Source organism: Bactrocera neohumeralis, chromosome 2 (genome assembly GCF_024586455.1).
Source record: "Bactrocera neohumeralis isolate Rockhampton chromosome 2, APGP_CSIRO_Bneo_wtdbg2-racon-allhic-juicebox.fasta_v2, whole genome shotgun sequence".
NCBI lineage: Eukaryota > Metazoa > Arthropoda > Insecta > Diptera > Tephritidae > Bactrocera > Bactrocera neohumeralis.
In genome coordinates, this window is record NC_065919.1 from 36,582,774 (window position 1) to 36,597,577 (window position 14,804).

At 40.8% G+C, this 14,804-nt stretch overlaps 1 protein-coding gene across 6 annotated transcripts in view; it reads right to left on the reverse strand.

The window, feature by feature from the left end:
• LOC126757388 (cell adhesion molecule Dscam2) overlaps positions 1–14,804 on the reverse strand; it is a 167,383-nt gene that overhangs the window by 122,583 nt on the left and 29,996 nt on the right. For all 6 annotated transcript variants that reach the window (XM_050471273.1, XM_050471283.1, XM_050471263.1 and 3 more), the window contains exon 3: positions 10,209–10,458. In XM_050471273.1, the coding sequence (XP_050327230.1) occupies positions 10,209–10,458 (250 nt within the window). The remainder of the gene's footprint in view (positions 1–10,208; positions 10,459–14,804) is intronic.

Here is a 14,804-nt window from a genome sequence, read left to right on the forward strand (position 1 = left end):
CATGTTTATTTTCGTTATTCTACCAGACTTTATGCCAAATATGTATATCGATTTAAGGCGTTTAAGTTGTACAATATGTAAGATACTTCAAGGAAATTTAATGGTAATTTTTTCTTAAAAATAATGTGATTTAATAAATTTGAATGAAAATAGTCTAGACCTTGTTTCTCAAGTTCCCGTGGTGCTCTTATATCCATTATATAGAATTTATTTTGGTTTATATCTCATATACCCCATTTAAGGCTGAATTTAATATAAATACCTCGAAAATGAAACAAAATGTAGTAAATGTGGAACTGGGTGAATCTACCATCCATAATATACACATGTGTGTAAGAGTACGTAATGTAATAACATACCAAATTTGATAGTATACTTTTAGGGTTTTCGTCTAATAATTAAAGTTGAGTTGTTTCGCAGTATTTATTAATATAAATTTCAGCACATCTGAAAGTATTCCCCCGTCGTTGATCCTTGCAAATTGAGGAAATATAAAATGTTCGGTTACAACCGATCTTAGTTCTTCCTTAAATGGTTCAATTTTCCAAAAGTGTGTTTTATACTATTGGCGTGGTTTTAGAACGTTTTGCAAAACAACATACATTTAATAGATTTTATGGAAAATTATTTTCCATAGACCCTCAGACCATATGTCAGTCTGTTACAAAAGGAAAGTTATAGTGGTTGTTTAAACAAAACTTTATGTTAGGGATTGATTCCAGATACATATACATATGTATTTATACTTTTATAAATTTCAGTTTAAGTAATTTTTAATAATAATATTTTTCAAAAGAAATTTAAATTTAATTGCCGCAAACTTCTAGCATTAGATGCAACAGATACCCATATGTGTATATTAGTCTGGGCCAAAAAAAAGGTTTAAATTTTCTTTAGATACCGTAAAAATATCCTTCCATAACAATCAAAATCATAAGACCATTCCTTTTGCAGCATTATTTTGAGAAGAAATATAAACAAAATTTTTATTTACGTTTTGAGGTTTGAATTTGACCTCGAATAATTTTGTGACAGTGGAGTAAAATAGAAATCATATCTAAAGATCGGTATATTTCCTACAAGATCAAGTTATCATTTTCACTATCCAAACCAAATAAGAAAATATTGCGATATTAATTATTTGGGAAATCAGAATGCGGCAAATATATTAATATTATGGGCTCAAATTTTGGCAGAACTTTTGCAGCAAGTTGCTACAGAGTATAACAGTTTTGTTCACCTTACGGTTGTATGTATCACCTAAAACTATGTGAGATAGATATAGAGTTATATATACTTATATGTATGTGGCAACGCCGTATTCACCGCTTATAAGCAACCCTTTGTTAGGTTTACAACACTATCCTTTAGCAACCCTGTACTACCTTTTTCAGTCTAGCCGTAAGCAACCCGTTTTCCAGAATCCTATCATTCTTCCCTTTTTTCTACAAACCGTCATACCGATCGGACGCGTTCACGGACAACCTTTCACCTTGTTAAGTATTATTTAAGTATTTCTAAATAAACTTTAAATAAACTGGAATTAAACTATAAACATCCAAAACTGGTGACCCCGAACAAGTGAAACGAATCTACAAATGGAACAACAAGGAGAAAGCACCGCACAGACATCTCCGCCCGTGAGCGTTCGACCGGCAGCGCAGGCGAATCAACCTCAAGGCATTCTGGCCAGATCAGCAATCGAAGTGCATCAGCCCGATCTCCACGTGGATGCAGCAATGGTTCCTCGCATTAGCCCGCCTAATATGAACGACACCAACATCGAGTCTTATTTTTTGTCACTGGAATTCTGGTTCGCTGCTACAGGTGTGACCCACGACGCACGAAAATACAATCTGGTCATGGCACAAGTTCCACCAAGCAAGCTAATGGAGCTGAAGGCCATAATCGACTCTACTCCCTCAATAAATCGTTACGACTACATCAAGTCCAAACTTATAGCTCAATTCGCAGATAGCCAACAACGACGCGTACAACGTGTTCTTCCCGATATGCCATTAGGCGACTTAAAACCAAGTCAACTGTTCAACGAAATGCGCCGGGTGGCCGGCACAGCACTTTGCGAGACAGTAATAATCGACCTCTGGGCCTCGCGTCTACCACCTCACGCTCAAGCTGCTGTGATCGCATCAAAGGGTGACGTAGCAGATAAAGTTGCTATTGCAGACGCCATCGCGGACTCCATGAATTTTCGACAAATTAATATGGTAGGTAACCAAGCACCGGCAACAGGCACCTCCACGCAAACTAACAATGAGTCAACCACGCTAGAGGAATTAAAGAAGGAGATCGCGCAACTGACGAGGCAAATCGAATCCATAAAAACGCACCGATCGCGAAGCCGTAGCCGAAGCCGACCGAGACAAGAACGAAATACACGCCAGGATTGCGCACAGCCAAACGAATTATGCTGGTATCACCATAAATTTGGGGCCAACGCTCGAACTTGTAGGAAACCCTGCTCTTATAATAACAGGCAAAAGAGCGAATGACTATCCGAAACGAAAACTGCAGCGCCTATCGGTAACGGAACTCCTGCAGTCACACACCGCTTGAAACTTTTCGACGGACTTTCTCAATGCAACTTTTTAATAGACACCGGGGCAGACGCATCGGTAATTCCCAGAACCACTCGAAACAACAACATGAAGCCATCAACTGTTAAACTGTTTGCGGCAAACGGCACTCCAATTACCGTATATGGCGAAGTGCTTCTTAAAATAAATTTAGGCTTAAGACGAGAATTCCTTTGGAACTTCCTCATCGCCGACGTTACGAGCGGAATTATTGGAGCCGATTTTATAAGTCACTATGGACTGTTGGTTGACTTAAAAAAGAAACGATTAGTCGACAACCTAACTTCAATGACATCGCCTGGAAAGCTCGTAAGTAACAATAAATTATCAATAAAAACATTCGACACGTCATGCTCAAAGAGTTTAGCAATTTAACACGCGTGGCACAACCCGGAAACCCAGCCGTATCCTCAGTCGTCCATCACATCGAAACTCGCGGACCACCTCTATCTGCACGACCAAGACGCCTTTCACCAGATAAATTGGCAGCGGCTAAAGCAGAATTCGAAAGTTTAATCAAATTGGGCATCTGTCGCCCATCGAACAGCAGTTGGGCCAGCCCTCTTCACATGGTAATGAAAGCAGACGGTACCTGGCGACCATGTGGAGATTTCAGGGCACTCAACAGTGTAACAGTTCCAGACCGATATCCAATTCCGTACCTACAGGACTTCACCTGTAATTTAAATGGTAAGACGATCTTTTCAAAGATCGATCTGCAAAAAGCCTTTCATCAAGTTCCCGTAAATCCAGAGGATGTTCCGAAAACAGCTATTACTACGCCTTTCGGCCTCTTCGAATTTATCTTTATGCCTTTCGGTCTTCGCAACGCAGCGCAGACACTACAAAGACTCGTACACGATGTCCTACGAGGACTAGATTTCGTATTTCCATACATGGATGACATCTGTGTAGCATCATCATCCATAGACGAACATCTATCTCACCTCCGTCAACTCTTCGAGCGCCTACAAAAACATAACCTAAGACTAAACGCTACAAAGTCAATCTTTGGAAAGTCCGAAATCACATTCTTAGGACACACCGTCTCAGCAGAAGGAATACGACCTCTAAAACAACGCGTACAAGTTATCAAAGATCTTGACAAACCAACTACAGTCAATGGTCTCAAACGATTCTTGGCCACAATAAATTTTTACAGACGTTTCATCCCACATGCAATCGAAGCGCAAATACCTCTTTTAGCCATGTGTCCCGGAAACAAAAAGAACGATCGCTCTAAGCTCCACTGGACGGAAATTACGACTGCAGCTTTCGAAGAATGTAAAACCCAGCTTTCGAATGCATCTCTTTTAGCACACCCCTCGAAGAACGCCGAGTTGTCATTATGGGTCGATGCTTCGGATAAAGCTGCAGGAGCTGTCTTACACCAGGTACGTTACAGCACTTATGACAGAGAACTTACAGCAATATTCATGTCCGTTCGTCATTTTAAATACATGCTGGAAGGACGCATCTGTCACATTTACAGCGATCACAAACCACTAATTTACGCATTTCAGAAGAATCCTGAAAAGTGCTCCAACCGACAAGCTCGCCAGCTTGATTACATTTCCCAGATAACTACAGACATTCGCCACGTGGAAGGGAAAGAGAATGTAACAGCTGACATGCTCTCCAGAATTGCGCAAATCCAAACAACCAGTATAGACTACAACAAACTTGCCGAAGACCAAGAAGTCGATCAAGAACTCAAGCTTCTACTCCAAAACAACGTTAACTCATCGCTTCAGTTAAAATTATTCACAATACCCGGATGCGATAAACAAATAGTTTGCGACGCATCGACCGGAAACATAAGACCATTCATCACAAAGAAGTTCCGCTCTGAAGTGTTACGAGCTACCCATGGGTTATGCCACCCAGGTACTCGCGCTACAGCCAGACTACTGACAAGCAGATTTGTTTGGCCTGGAATTCAAAAAGACAGTATTGCATTCGCAAGAGCATGCGAACAATGCCAAAAGGCAAAAATCACTCGACACACATTTACGCCTCTCAAACGCTACGAGTCCGGAGACTCGCGATTCGACCACATTAATATCGTCGTCGTAGGACCATTTCCCTTACATGCAGGTAACCGTTATTGCCTAACAATCATCGAACGCTTTTCGAGATGGCCAGAAGCTATTCCTATACCCGATATGACAGCACCAACTATCGCAAAAGCTCTAATCGCCAACTGGATCGCAAGATTTGGAGTTCCAGCTGTCATTACATCAGATCGTGGACGTCAATTTACATCTACCTTATTTGCAGAGCTAACAACATCGCTTGGCATAAAACATCTGAAGACAACACCATATCACCCACAAGCAAACGGTATAGTAGAAAGATGGCACCGAACGTTGAAAGCTGCAATTTTATGCATTAACTCCGAACGTTGGACCGACTTTCTACCAACAATACTCTTGGGCCTACGAACCGTCTACAAACAAGACTTGGGAGCGTCACCGGCAGAGTTAATCTACGGTACAACGCTGCGAATTCCTTTAGAATTTTTCGTACACGACAACCGAATTAAAACACAGTCAGAATTCGTTACTCAACTCCGAGACTTAATGAACACCATCAGACCATCCGCTACATCATGGCACAGTCCAAGGAAAGTATTTGTACATCCCGACCTTGCGACGTGCGAAAACGTTTTCGTCAGAAATGATTCAGTGCGCCCATCACTTTCAAAACCATACGAAGAACCTTATAAAGTTTTATCACGAGAGGAAAAGTATTACAGAATCGAAATAAAAGGAAAACCAGAAAATATTTCTATAGACCGATTAAAGCCAGCATTTCTACCGAATGAAGATTTATCGCCACAAACTCACGGATCCTTATCAACTGGAGCAGAACGCCGACGAGTATCTTTCGTTACACTTTAGCCACGATCTTAACCGTTCACCCAGTCTGGAGGGGGATACTGTGGCAACGCCGTATTCACCGCTTATAAGCAACCCTTTGTTAGGTTTACAACACTATCCTTTAGCAACCCTGTACTACCTTTTTCAGTCTAGCCGTAAGCAACCCGTTTTCCAGAATCCTATCATTCTTCCCTTTTTTCTACAAACCGTCATACCGATCGGACGCGTTCACGGACCACCTTTCACCTTGTTAAGTATTATTTAAGTATTTCTAAATAAACTTTAAATAAACTGGAATTAAACTATAAACATCCAAATGTATATAAGTATATAAAAAAGACTAGTTGAAATCCGGATGACTGTCTGTCTGTCTTTCCGTTCGTCCGTCCGTGTGATCGTGACTATCTTGTTGGAACTTAGTACACATGTTCCTTGACTAAAGAGTAAGGCGGAGTTCGTAAGGCATAATCAGACCACCGTAACGCACACAAAAGTTTTCATTCAATGGCGTTTTGTGGCCGTGGCTCCGCCCTATAATAGGTTTAATGAACATACATATCTCTCAAACCACTCAAGCTAGAAAAACCTAATTCGCTCAAGATAAATCCTATTGGAACGTCTATAGACAGTGATTATAATCCCGCTCACTCCCCATATAACGGTACTCTTAAAAACTACTAAAAGCGCGATAAATCAATAACTAAATGCTCCGGAGGCATTAAATTTCACCCCGAGATGGCATTAGACAGTTTTATAAGAGACAATTGCCGTGGCATCGCCCACTTTTAGTGGAAATCACATATTATATATTAAATTATAAATTCCTTTTGATTCTATCACTTGCTAGTACACAAATCAATTAATATGAAAAGATAAAACATTGCACATATAGTGCCTTTAGAGTATGCCACCTTATGACCATAATATATACTATGATAATTGCATGTCTCTGCGTCAAAAACTTCCGGGTGACTTTTTACGGCATATATCAGCCAATATGAGAGTTATCGTATTTTACTCATAACGGTGTATCGTTGTGCTTAAAATGAAAAGAATTGGGCGAAACCTTGACATAGCCCTCATATAATATAATATCAGGATTTTCGAACATCTGGCTGACTTTACTCGATATGACTGGGGATTGTATGTGGGGAATCTTGATGAAACTTTGGGAGCATTTTACATACTATCTTTTAACTGAATGTAGTATTGGTAAAACACAGATAAAATCGGGTCAATACCATCTCCATATACCTAATATACATAAGTTCTTCAAACTAACGTCTAAAAAAATTGAATGTATAACATTGGATATACTATAGTTTAATATCAAAAATATCATAAATTGGTCTATGAATAACTCAAATTCCATACATATAATTATTTTCGTTACTCTAACAAATCTTATGCCGAATTTGTCGGTCAGTGAATCGGTTATACAGAATATACTTACAAGTATGTATATGAAATAATAGGTTGTCAAAAAAGTCTTGCGGTATTTTCGCTAGTTGGCGCTGAAAGCGCGTAGTTCTAGTTCGGGTCATGCTATACCTTTTTGAAAGCTCATTTCACGCGCTAACACGTGTTTGATTGATTGTCGTTTCTTTTAAGTCGTTCGTGAGTTATAGCGTCGCAAACATGGAGCAAAATAAAGAGAAAATACGGCATATTTTACAGTACTACTACGATAAAGGCAAAAATGCATCTCAATCCGCCAATAAAATTTGTGCAGTTTATGGACCCGATACAGTTTCCATTTCCACCGCACAACGATGGTTTCAACGTTTTCGTTCTGGTGTAGAGGTGGTCAAAGATGCGCCGCGCTCCGGAAGGCCTGTCGTCGAAAATTGCGATAAGATCGCCGAATTGGTCGAAAGAGACCGGCATAGTAGCAGCCGTAGCATCGGTCAAGAGCTGGGCATGAGTTATCAAAAATTCATTTCAATTTCAATAAAAAAAAAATTCAATAAAAATACCGCAAGACTTTATGCCTGGCAAGTTTCAAGAGTATAAAATGTTCGGTTGCACTCAAACTTAACCCTTCCTTACTTGTGTTCATTAGTTTGGATGATATTTTCACGGTATATAAGGAAACAATTCAAAATGTTTTTATGAACCAACCTAATGTATATAGTAAATATATTTAGAGGCAATGCGAATGTAGGCACTGATGTTAAAATATATTTAAAGTGGCAAAACAAAGAAACCACATTGTTATTGAGGCAATAGTCTGACCACCAGCACGTTCATGCCAACAACCACACACACAATGTAAACAACTAATACAAATATATGAATAAGCATATTTATACGCCCAACATATGCATGGAATGTTCGACAAGGAGGAGACAAAGTGTCTTCCAACTGCTAACAACAACAAGAGGAAGTGCAAGGTGGGGAGAGGGAGTCATTGAAAGTTTTAAAGGGGACCAGAAAAGTGACGGCAGAAGTGGCAATAGCCACTGTTGCAAACCTAATGACAACAAAATCGTGTTTACACAATAAAAATTATGCAAAGCGCACTTGTGGCAGGTTAAGCATAAAACTTGTTGCGTGCTGCTCACAGGCCAAAGTAAGTATGTATGCACTCGCATACATAAACATATTTAAAACTAATGCTACTGTGGTTACGGCAAAAAGTTTGGTACAACAGCAAAGGCGATAAAGCAACGAGACGGCAATGTGGCTGCGTGGCTACCGGCAGTTGTTGCAACTTGTTGGCCGCCAAGCACCAGTAGTAGGAGTATCAACCAAACGGCATGTGGTGAAATGCGTTGAGAACAACCGCAAAACACTATTCACATACACCGCTGTACTAGCTAACAACTGTACTATTGAAGTGTCGCAATCGCACCACAAAAAATAACAACAACAATTCTAAATATGACTATGACTATTACCGCTTTGTTGCAGCAATTGGAGCCCAAGCAACACCAACTTGCAACAAGCTCCAACTGTAAAGGTGTATATATATATTAATGATTGTGTGTATGGAAACAGGGTCTTTTAAAAGGAATTTTAATTGTGTTTATAAGGAGGTTAAATGTTTTACAGATCTATGTATTTATGGATCTAAGTTGGACTAAATCAGTCTTCAATATGAGTTTTATTCTTCAGAAGCTTTATGCAATGTATAGAGTTCATTTGCAAGTGGTCGTGGTTTTTGTTAAAAATTCTGTTCCAATTCCTGCGTCCATATTAAAATCCCCGATTATTGGACGGGATTACTATATTATTTTACCTAACTTCGCACTATTGAATTCAATGCAATTTAAATAGTCCTGTTAATAAAGCCTAACATGGTTAAAAAGAGGATCCACAAAAAATAAGGCAAATGCTAGTATCAACGGTTCAAACTATGTATATACGAGGGCTGCTATATATATTCTGGCCTAGGGCAACACCAAGTGTTGCCAGGTGCAATCTGACATTTCCATTGGAAAGTTTGACATTTTTTAGCATAACATCTCTCAGAACGTTTTGTCATTTAATCGTGAATTGTTTTATTTACAGGGAATTAAAAAATTCATCTCGGCCAAAAAATGGATTAACTCGTGAACATTTTTGTGCGATCATTTTTCACAACTTTCGATGTGGATTATCACGACAAGAGTGCATCGATGAACTAAAATCTTTGTATGGCTATGAAGCACCATCCTATAGCACTGTGAAAAACTGGTACAATGAATTCCATCGTGACCGACGCTCGCTCAAAGACGAATTCCGTGAAGGTCGTCCAAAAACAGCCGTTGTGCCAGAAAACATCGATGCCGTACGTGAACTGATAATGCAAGACCGTCATGTAACATACCTTCAGATAGAGGCATGCCGATGCATTTCTCCCACCAGCATACATTCGATATTGCATGAACACCTGGCCGTAAAAAAGGTTTGTTCTCGTTGGATCCCGCACAATTTGACAATCGCTCAAAAAAAGGCTCGTGTGGATTGGTGTAAAGAAATGCTGAAAAAATACGATCGCGGTGCTTCAAAAGACGTTTATAAGATCGTCACAGGTGACGAATCATGGATTTATGTGAAAGGAGAGACCAACTCGAAATTATTCACATACATATATATGTATATGTAGATTTATCCTAACGATGGACCTTTTAAAGATACCTACATATAGTATGCACAAGGGTGAAAGAAGTTATTACTAGTATTTACAACCGCCAGCACCTTTGTACCCATGTCTGTGTGTTGTTATGCAGTTTGCCAAAGTGGCAACAAAGTTTTCCAAGGCTAATTAAAAACCATACATAAGCTCTACCAATAAATAGCATCCGTAACGTTATCACCAACTGCAACAGTATCATTTGATATATTTTAATTATGAAACAAAGGGCACAGGGACCAAGTGACGACAGCAAAACAAAAAAATGAAAAGTACTACAACATACAAAGCAGGCTAATACTCGCATAAAGTTGAAGCATTGAAGTTTACAAGGATTCTTTAACCACTTTGATGACAGCACTTGCCACAAACTTTGCAGTAACCCAAAAACAAAAACCCCCTTACACTTCTAAACACATTTTGACAGAAAGGGCTTCTCTTGCGTCCATCCTAACGCACTGAGGAAATGAATTGCCGTTGCCTGTTCCCTAACTCTCAATTGCTTTACACTCTCACCAGCGCTTTACTTTAATTTAAGGAAGCCGCAACAATGTGATCCTTAATCGAGTTAATCCGCTCTTGAACCATAGAAATCCTCTTTTTCTAACTAACCTGAGTCCGGGCACCTGCGTCGCCATCGTGCCATCCTTTAGCACCCACGATACTACCGGCGGCGGATTACCATGCGCCGTGCAGCTGATCTGAGTGCCAGTGTCATTGCTGAAGAGCAGACGCGCCGGCGGTTCCTGTATGAAAGTGGGCACACGTAAGCCGCTTGTGGCTTTGGCGACTGGTGGCGTCGGCAGCATGACCATTAGTACTGCCAACAATGGTAGCAACACCGAAGACCTGGGCGTGGTACCTGGAATAAAACAAAACTATTACAACAACTGCGATGGATAAGCGTGTAGACATGTGAATAAGTTGCACATAATCTTATATACATATGCAATTTTGTGACAAATCAAAGGCGCAGACTCTACATTGTCGCCATTAAAATTAAATTTTTTACTTTTATAATTAGAACAATCATTGTGATTATTAGATTAATAGAAAGTAAACAAATTAACTTATTAAAAATATGTAAGGGAGGCCTAAATTTGGGTGCAACCGAACAGTTTATACTCTTTAATACCTTAAGATGTAAAACGTTAACCAGAGGATCGGAATCCAAGCAATAATATAACTCATAAACTTATCGACATGTTCGATATAAGGTTTGTTAGAAAAACGAAAATTATTTTACGTATGTAGTATATGGGAGTTGGAAGTATCAACCCGAATTTATCCACATTACCAATAATAAATGCTATTTACATGCTTCTTCTTCTTAATTGGCGTAGACACCGCTTACGCGATTATAGCCGAGTTAACAACAGCGCGCCAGTCGTTCTTCTTTTCGCTACGTGGCGCCAATTGGATATTCCAAGCGTAGCCAGGTCCTTCTCCACTTGGTCCTTCCAACGGAGTGGAGGTCTTCCTCTTCCTCTGCTTCCCCGGCGGGTACTGCGTCGAATACTTTCAGAGCTGGAGTGTTTCGTCCATCCGGACAACATGACCTAGCCAGCGTAGCCGCTGTCTTTTAATTCGCCGAATTATGTCAATGTCGTCGTATATCTCGTACAGCTCATCGTTCCATCGAATTCGATATTCGCCGTGGCCAATGCGCAAAGGACTATAAATCTTTCGCAGAACTTTTCTCTCGAAAACTCGTAACGTCGACTCATCGGTTGTTGTCATCGTCCAAGCCTCTGCACCATATAGCAGGACGGGGATTATGAGCGACTTATAGAGTTTGGCTTTTTTTCGTCGAGAGAGGACTTTACTTTTCATTTGCCTACTCAGTCCGAAGTAGCACCTGTTGGCAAGAGCAATCCTGCGTTGGATTTCCAGGCTGACATTGTTGGTGGTGTTAATACTGGTTCCTAAATAGACGAAATTATCTACAACTTCAAAGTTACGACTGTCAACAGTGACGTGAGAGCCAAGCCGCGAGTGCGACGACTGTTTGTTTGATGACAGGAAATATTTCGTCTTGCCCTCGTTCACTGCCAGACCCATTTTCTGTGCTTCCTTGTCCAGCCTGGAGAAAGCAGAACTAACGGTGCGGGTGTTGAGGCCGATGACATCAATATCATCGGCATACGCCAGCAACTGTACACTCTTATAGAAGATGGTACCTTCTCTATTTAGTTCTGCAGCTCGAACTATTTTCTCCAGAAGCAGGTTGAAGAAGTCGCACGATAGGAGTCGCCTTGTCTGAAACCTCGATTGGTATCGAACGGCTCTGAGAGGTCCTTCCCGATCCTGACGGAGCTTTTCGTGTTGCTCAAGTCAGTTTACACAGCCGTATTAGTTTTGCGGGGATCCCAAATTCAGACATCGCGGCATAAAGGCAGCTCCTTTTCATGCTGTCGAAAGCAGCTTTAAAATCGACGAAGAGGTGGTGTGTGTCGATTCTCCTTTCACGGGTCTTTTCCAAGATTTGGCGCATGGTGAATATCTGGTCGGTTGTTGATTTTCCAGGTCTGAAGCCACACTGATAAGGTCCAATCAGTTTGTTGACGGTGGGCTTTAATCTTTCACACAATACGCTCGATATAACCTTATATGCGATGTTGAGGAGGCTAATCCCACGGTAGTTGGTGCAGACTGTGGGGTCTCCTTTTTTATGGATTGGGCATAACACACTTAAATTTCAATCGTTGGGCATGCATTCGTCCGACCATATTTTACAAAGAAGCTGATGCATGGTCCTTATCAGTTCTTCGCCGCCCTGTTTGAATAGCTCGGCCGGCAATCCGGGTAATTGCTATTCGAACTTCTTCAGGGTCGGGCAATGGAATGTCTGCTCCATCGTCATCGATTGGGGAATCGGGTTCGCCTTCTCCTGGCGTTCTACTTTCACTGCCATTCAGCATGCCGGAGAAGTGTTCCCTCCATAATTTAAGTATGCTCTGGGCATCGGTGACTAGATCACCTTTGGGGGGTATGCTCTGGTTTTGAAACCTTCTGTAAGCCGCCGCAGTTTTTCGAAGAATTTTCGAGCATTACCCCTGTCGGCCAGCTTATCAAGCTCTTCGTACTCACGCATTTCGGCCTCTTTATTTTTCTGTCTGCAGATGCGTCTCGCTTCCCTCTTCGAACTCTCGGTATCTATCCCATCCCGCGAGTGTTGTGGTCGATCGTAACGTTGCGAGGTAGGCAGTCTGTTTTCTTTCCGCTGCGACACGTCACTCCTCGTCGTACCAGCTGTTCTTTTACACTTTCCGAAAACTAATAGTTTCGGTTGCAGCTGTACGTAAGGAGTTTGAAATGCCGTCCCACAGTTCCCTTATACCGAGTTGTTGACGAGTGCTCTCAGAGAGCAGGAGTGCAAGCCGAGTAGTAAATCGTTCAGCTGTCTGTTGTGATTGCAGCTTTTCGACGTCGAACCTTCCTTGTGTTTTTTGACGTGCGTTTTTTGCTGCACAGAGGCGGGTGCGAATCTTGGCTGCAACAAGATAGTGGTCCGAGTCGATGTTAGGACCTCGGAGCGTATGCACGTCTAGAACACTGGAGACGTGTCTTCCGTCTACGACAACATGATCGATCTGGTTGGTGGTTTTTCGATCCGGAGACAGCCAGGTAGCTTGATGAATCTTTTTATGCTGGAATCTAGTACTACAGATAACCATATTTCGGGCCCCGGCGAAGTCAATCAGCCTCAACCCATTTGGGGATGTTTCGTCGTGGAGGCTGAATTTACCGACCGTAGCGCCAAAGATACCTTCTTTGCCCACCCTGGCATTAAAGTCGCCAAGCACGATTTTGACATCGTGGCGGGGGCAGCTCTCATAAGCCGGAGTGAATAATAAAATGGAGTAAGAACACTTGGGTATTATTTGTATGTTTGTTATATGTTATCCATTTTAGGCACTAAGATACACTGTTATCAGTAAAACATATCTCTCATTTTCACTAATGTAGATCAAATATTGAGCGAGTGTACTAAGTATATGGGCGCTAAGGAAAGTATTGATGCACTTCAACCCATTTTTGACACATAGACATACCATTGTCAGGAAAGCATTATCTATGAATTTCAATAATACAAGTATATCCAACATTGACCGATATTTGCGGTATAAATACATAAATATAATATAGCTTTAATAATTCTATTCTTACAATGTTTTATTTTTATACTCTCGCAACAAAGTTGCTAAGGAGAGTATTATAGTTTTGTTCACATAACGGTTGTTTGTAAGTCCTAAAACTAAAAGAGTCAGATATAGGGTTATATATACCAAAGTGATCAGGGCGACGAGTAGAGTCGAAATCCGGATGTCTGTCTGTCCGTCCGTCCGTCTGTCCGTCCGTCCGTCCGTCCGTCCGTGCAAGCTGTAACTTGAGTAAAAATTGAGATATCATGATGGAACTTGGTACACGTATTCCTTGGCTCCATAAGAAGGTTAAAAGATGGGCAAAATCACTGCCACGCCCACAAAATGGCGGAAATCGAAAACCTATAAAGTGTCATAACGAAGCCATAAATAAAGATATTAATGTGAAATTTGGCACAAAGGATCGCATTAGGGAGGGACATATTTGGAAGTAATTTTTTTTTGGAAAAGTGGGCGTGGCCCCGCCCCCTACTAAGTTTTTTGTGCATATCTCGGAAACTATTATAGCTATGTCAACCAAACTCTACAGAGTCGTTTTCTTCAGGTATTTCCATATGCAGTTCAAAAATGGAAGAAATCGGATAATAACCACGCCCACCTCCCATACAAAGGTTATGTTGAAAATCACTAAAAGTGCGTTAACGGACTAACAAAAAACGTCAGAAACACTAAATTTTACGGAAGAAGTGGCAGAAGGAAGCTGCACCCAGGCTTTTTTTAAAAATTGAAAATGGGCGTGGCGCCGCCCACTTATGGACCAAGAACCATATCTCAGGAGCTACTAGACCGATTTCAATGAAATTCGGTATATAATATTTCTTAACACCCTGATGACATGTACGAAATATGGCTGAAATCGGTTCACAACCACGCCTTCTTCCAATATAAAGCTATTTTGAATTCCATCTGATGCTTTCTTTGTATAATACGAGTATAAACATTAGGAAAACTTTACAAAAATACGGTATTTGAAAAATATGTAAATGACGTATTATGAAATCTCTATTATCACTTTACCATGCGAGAGTATAAAATGTTCGGT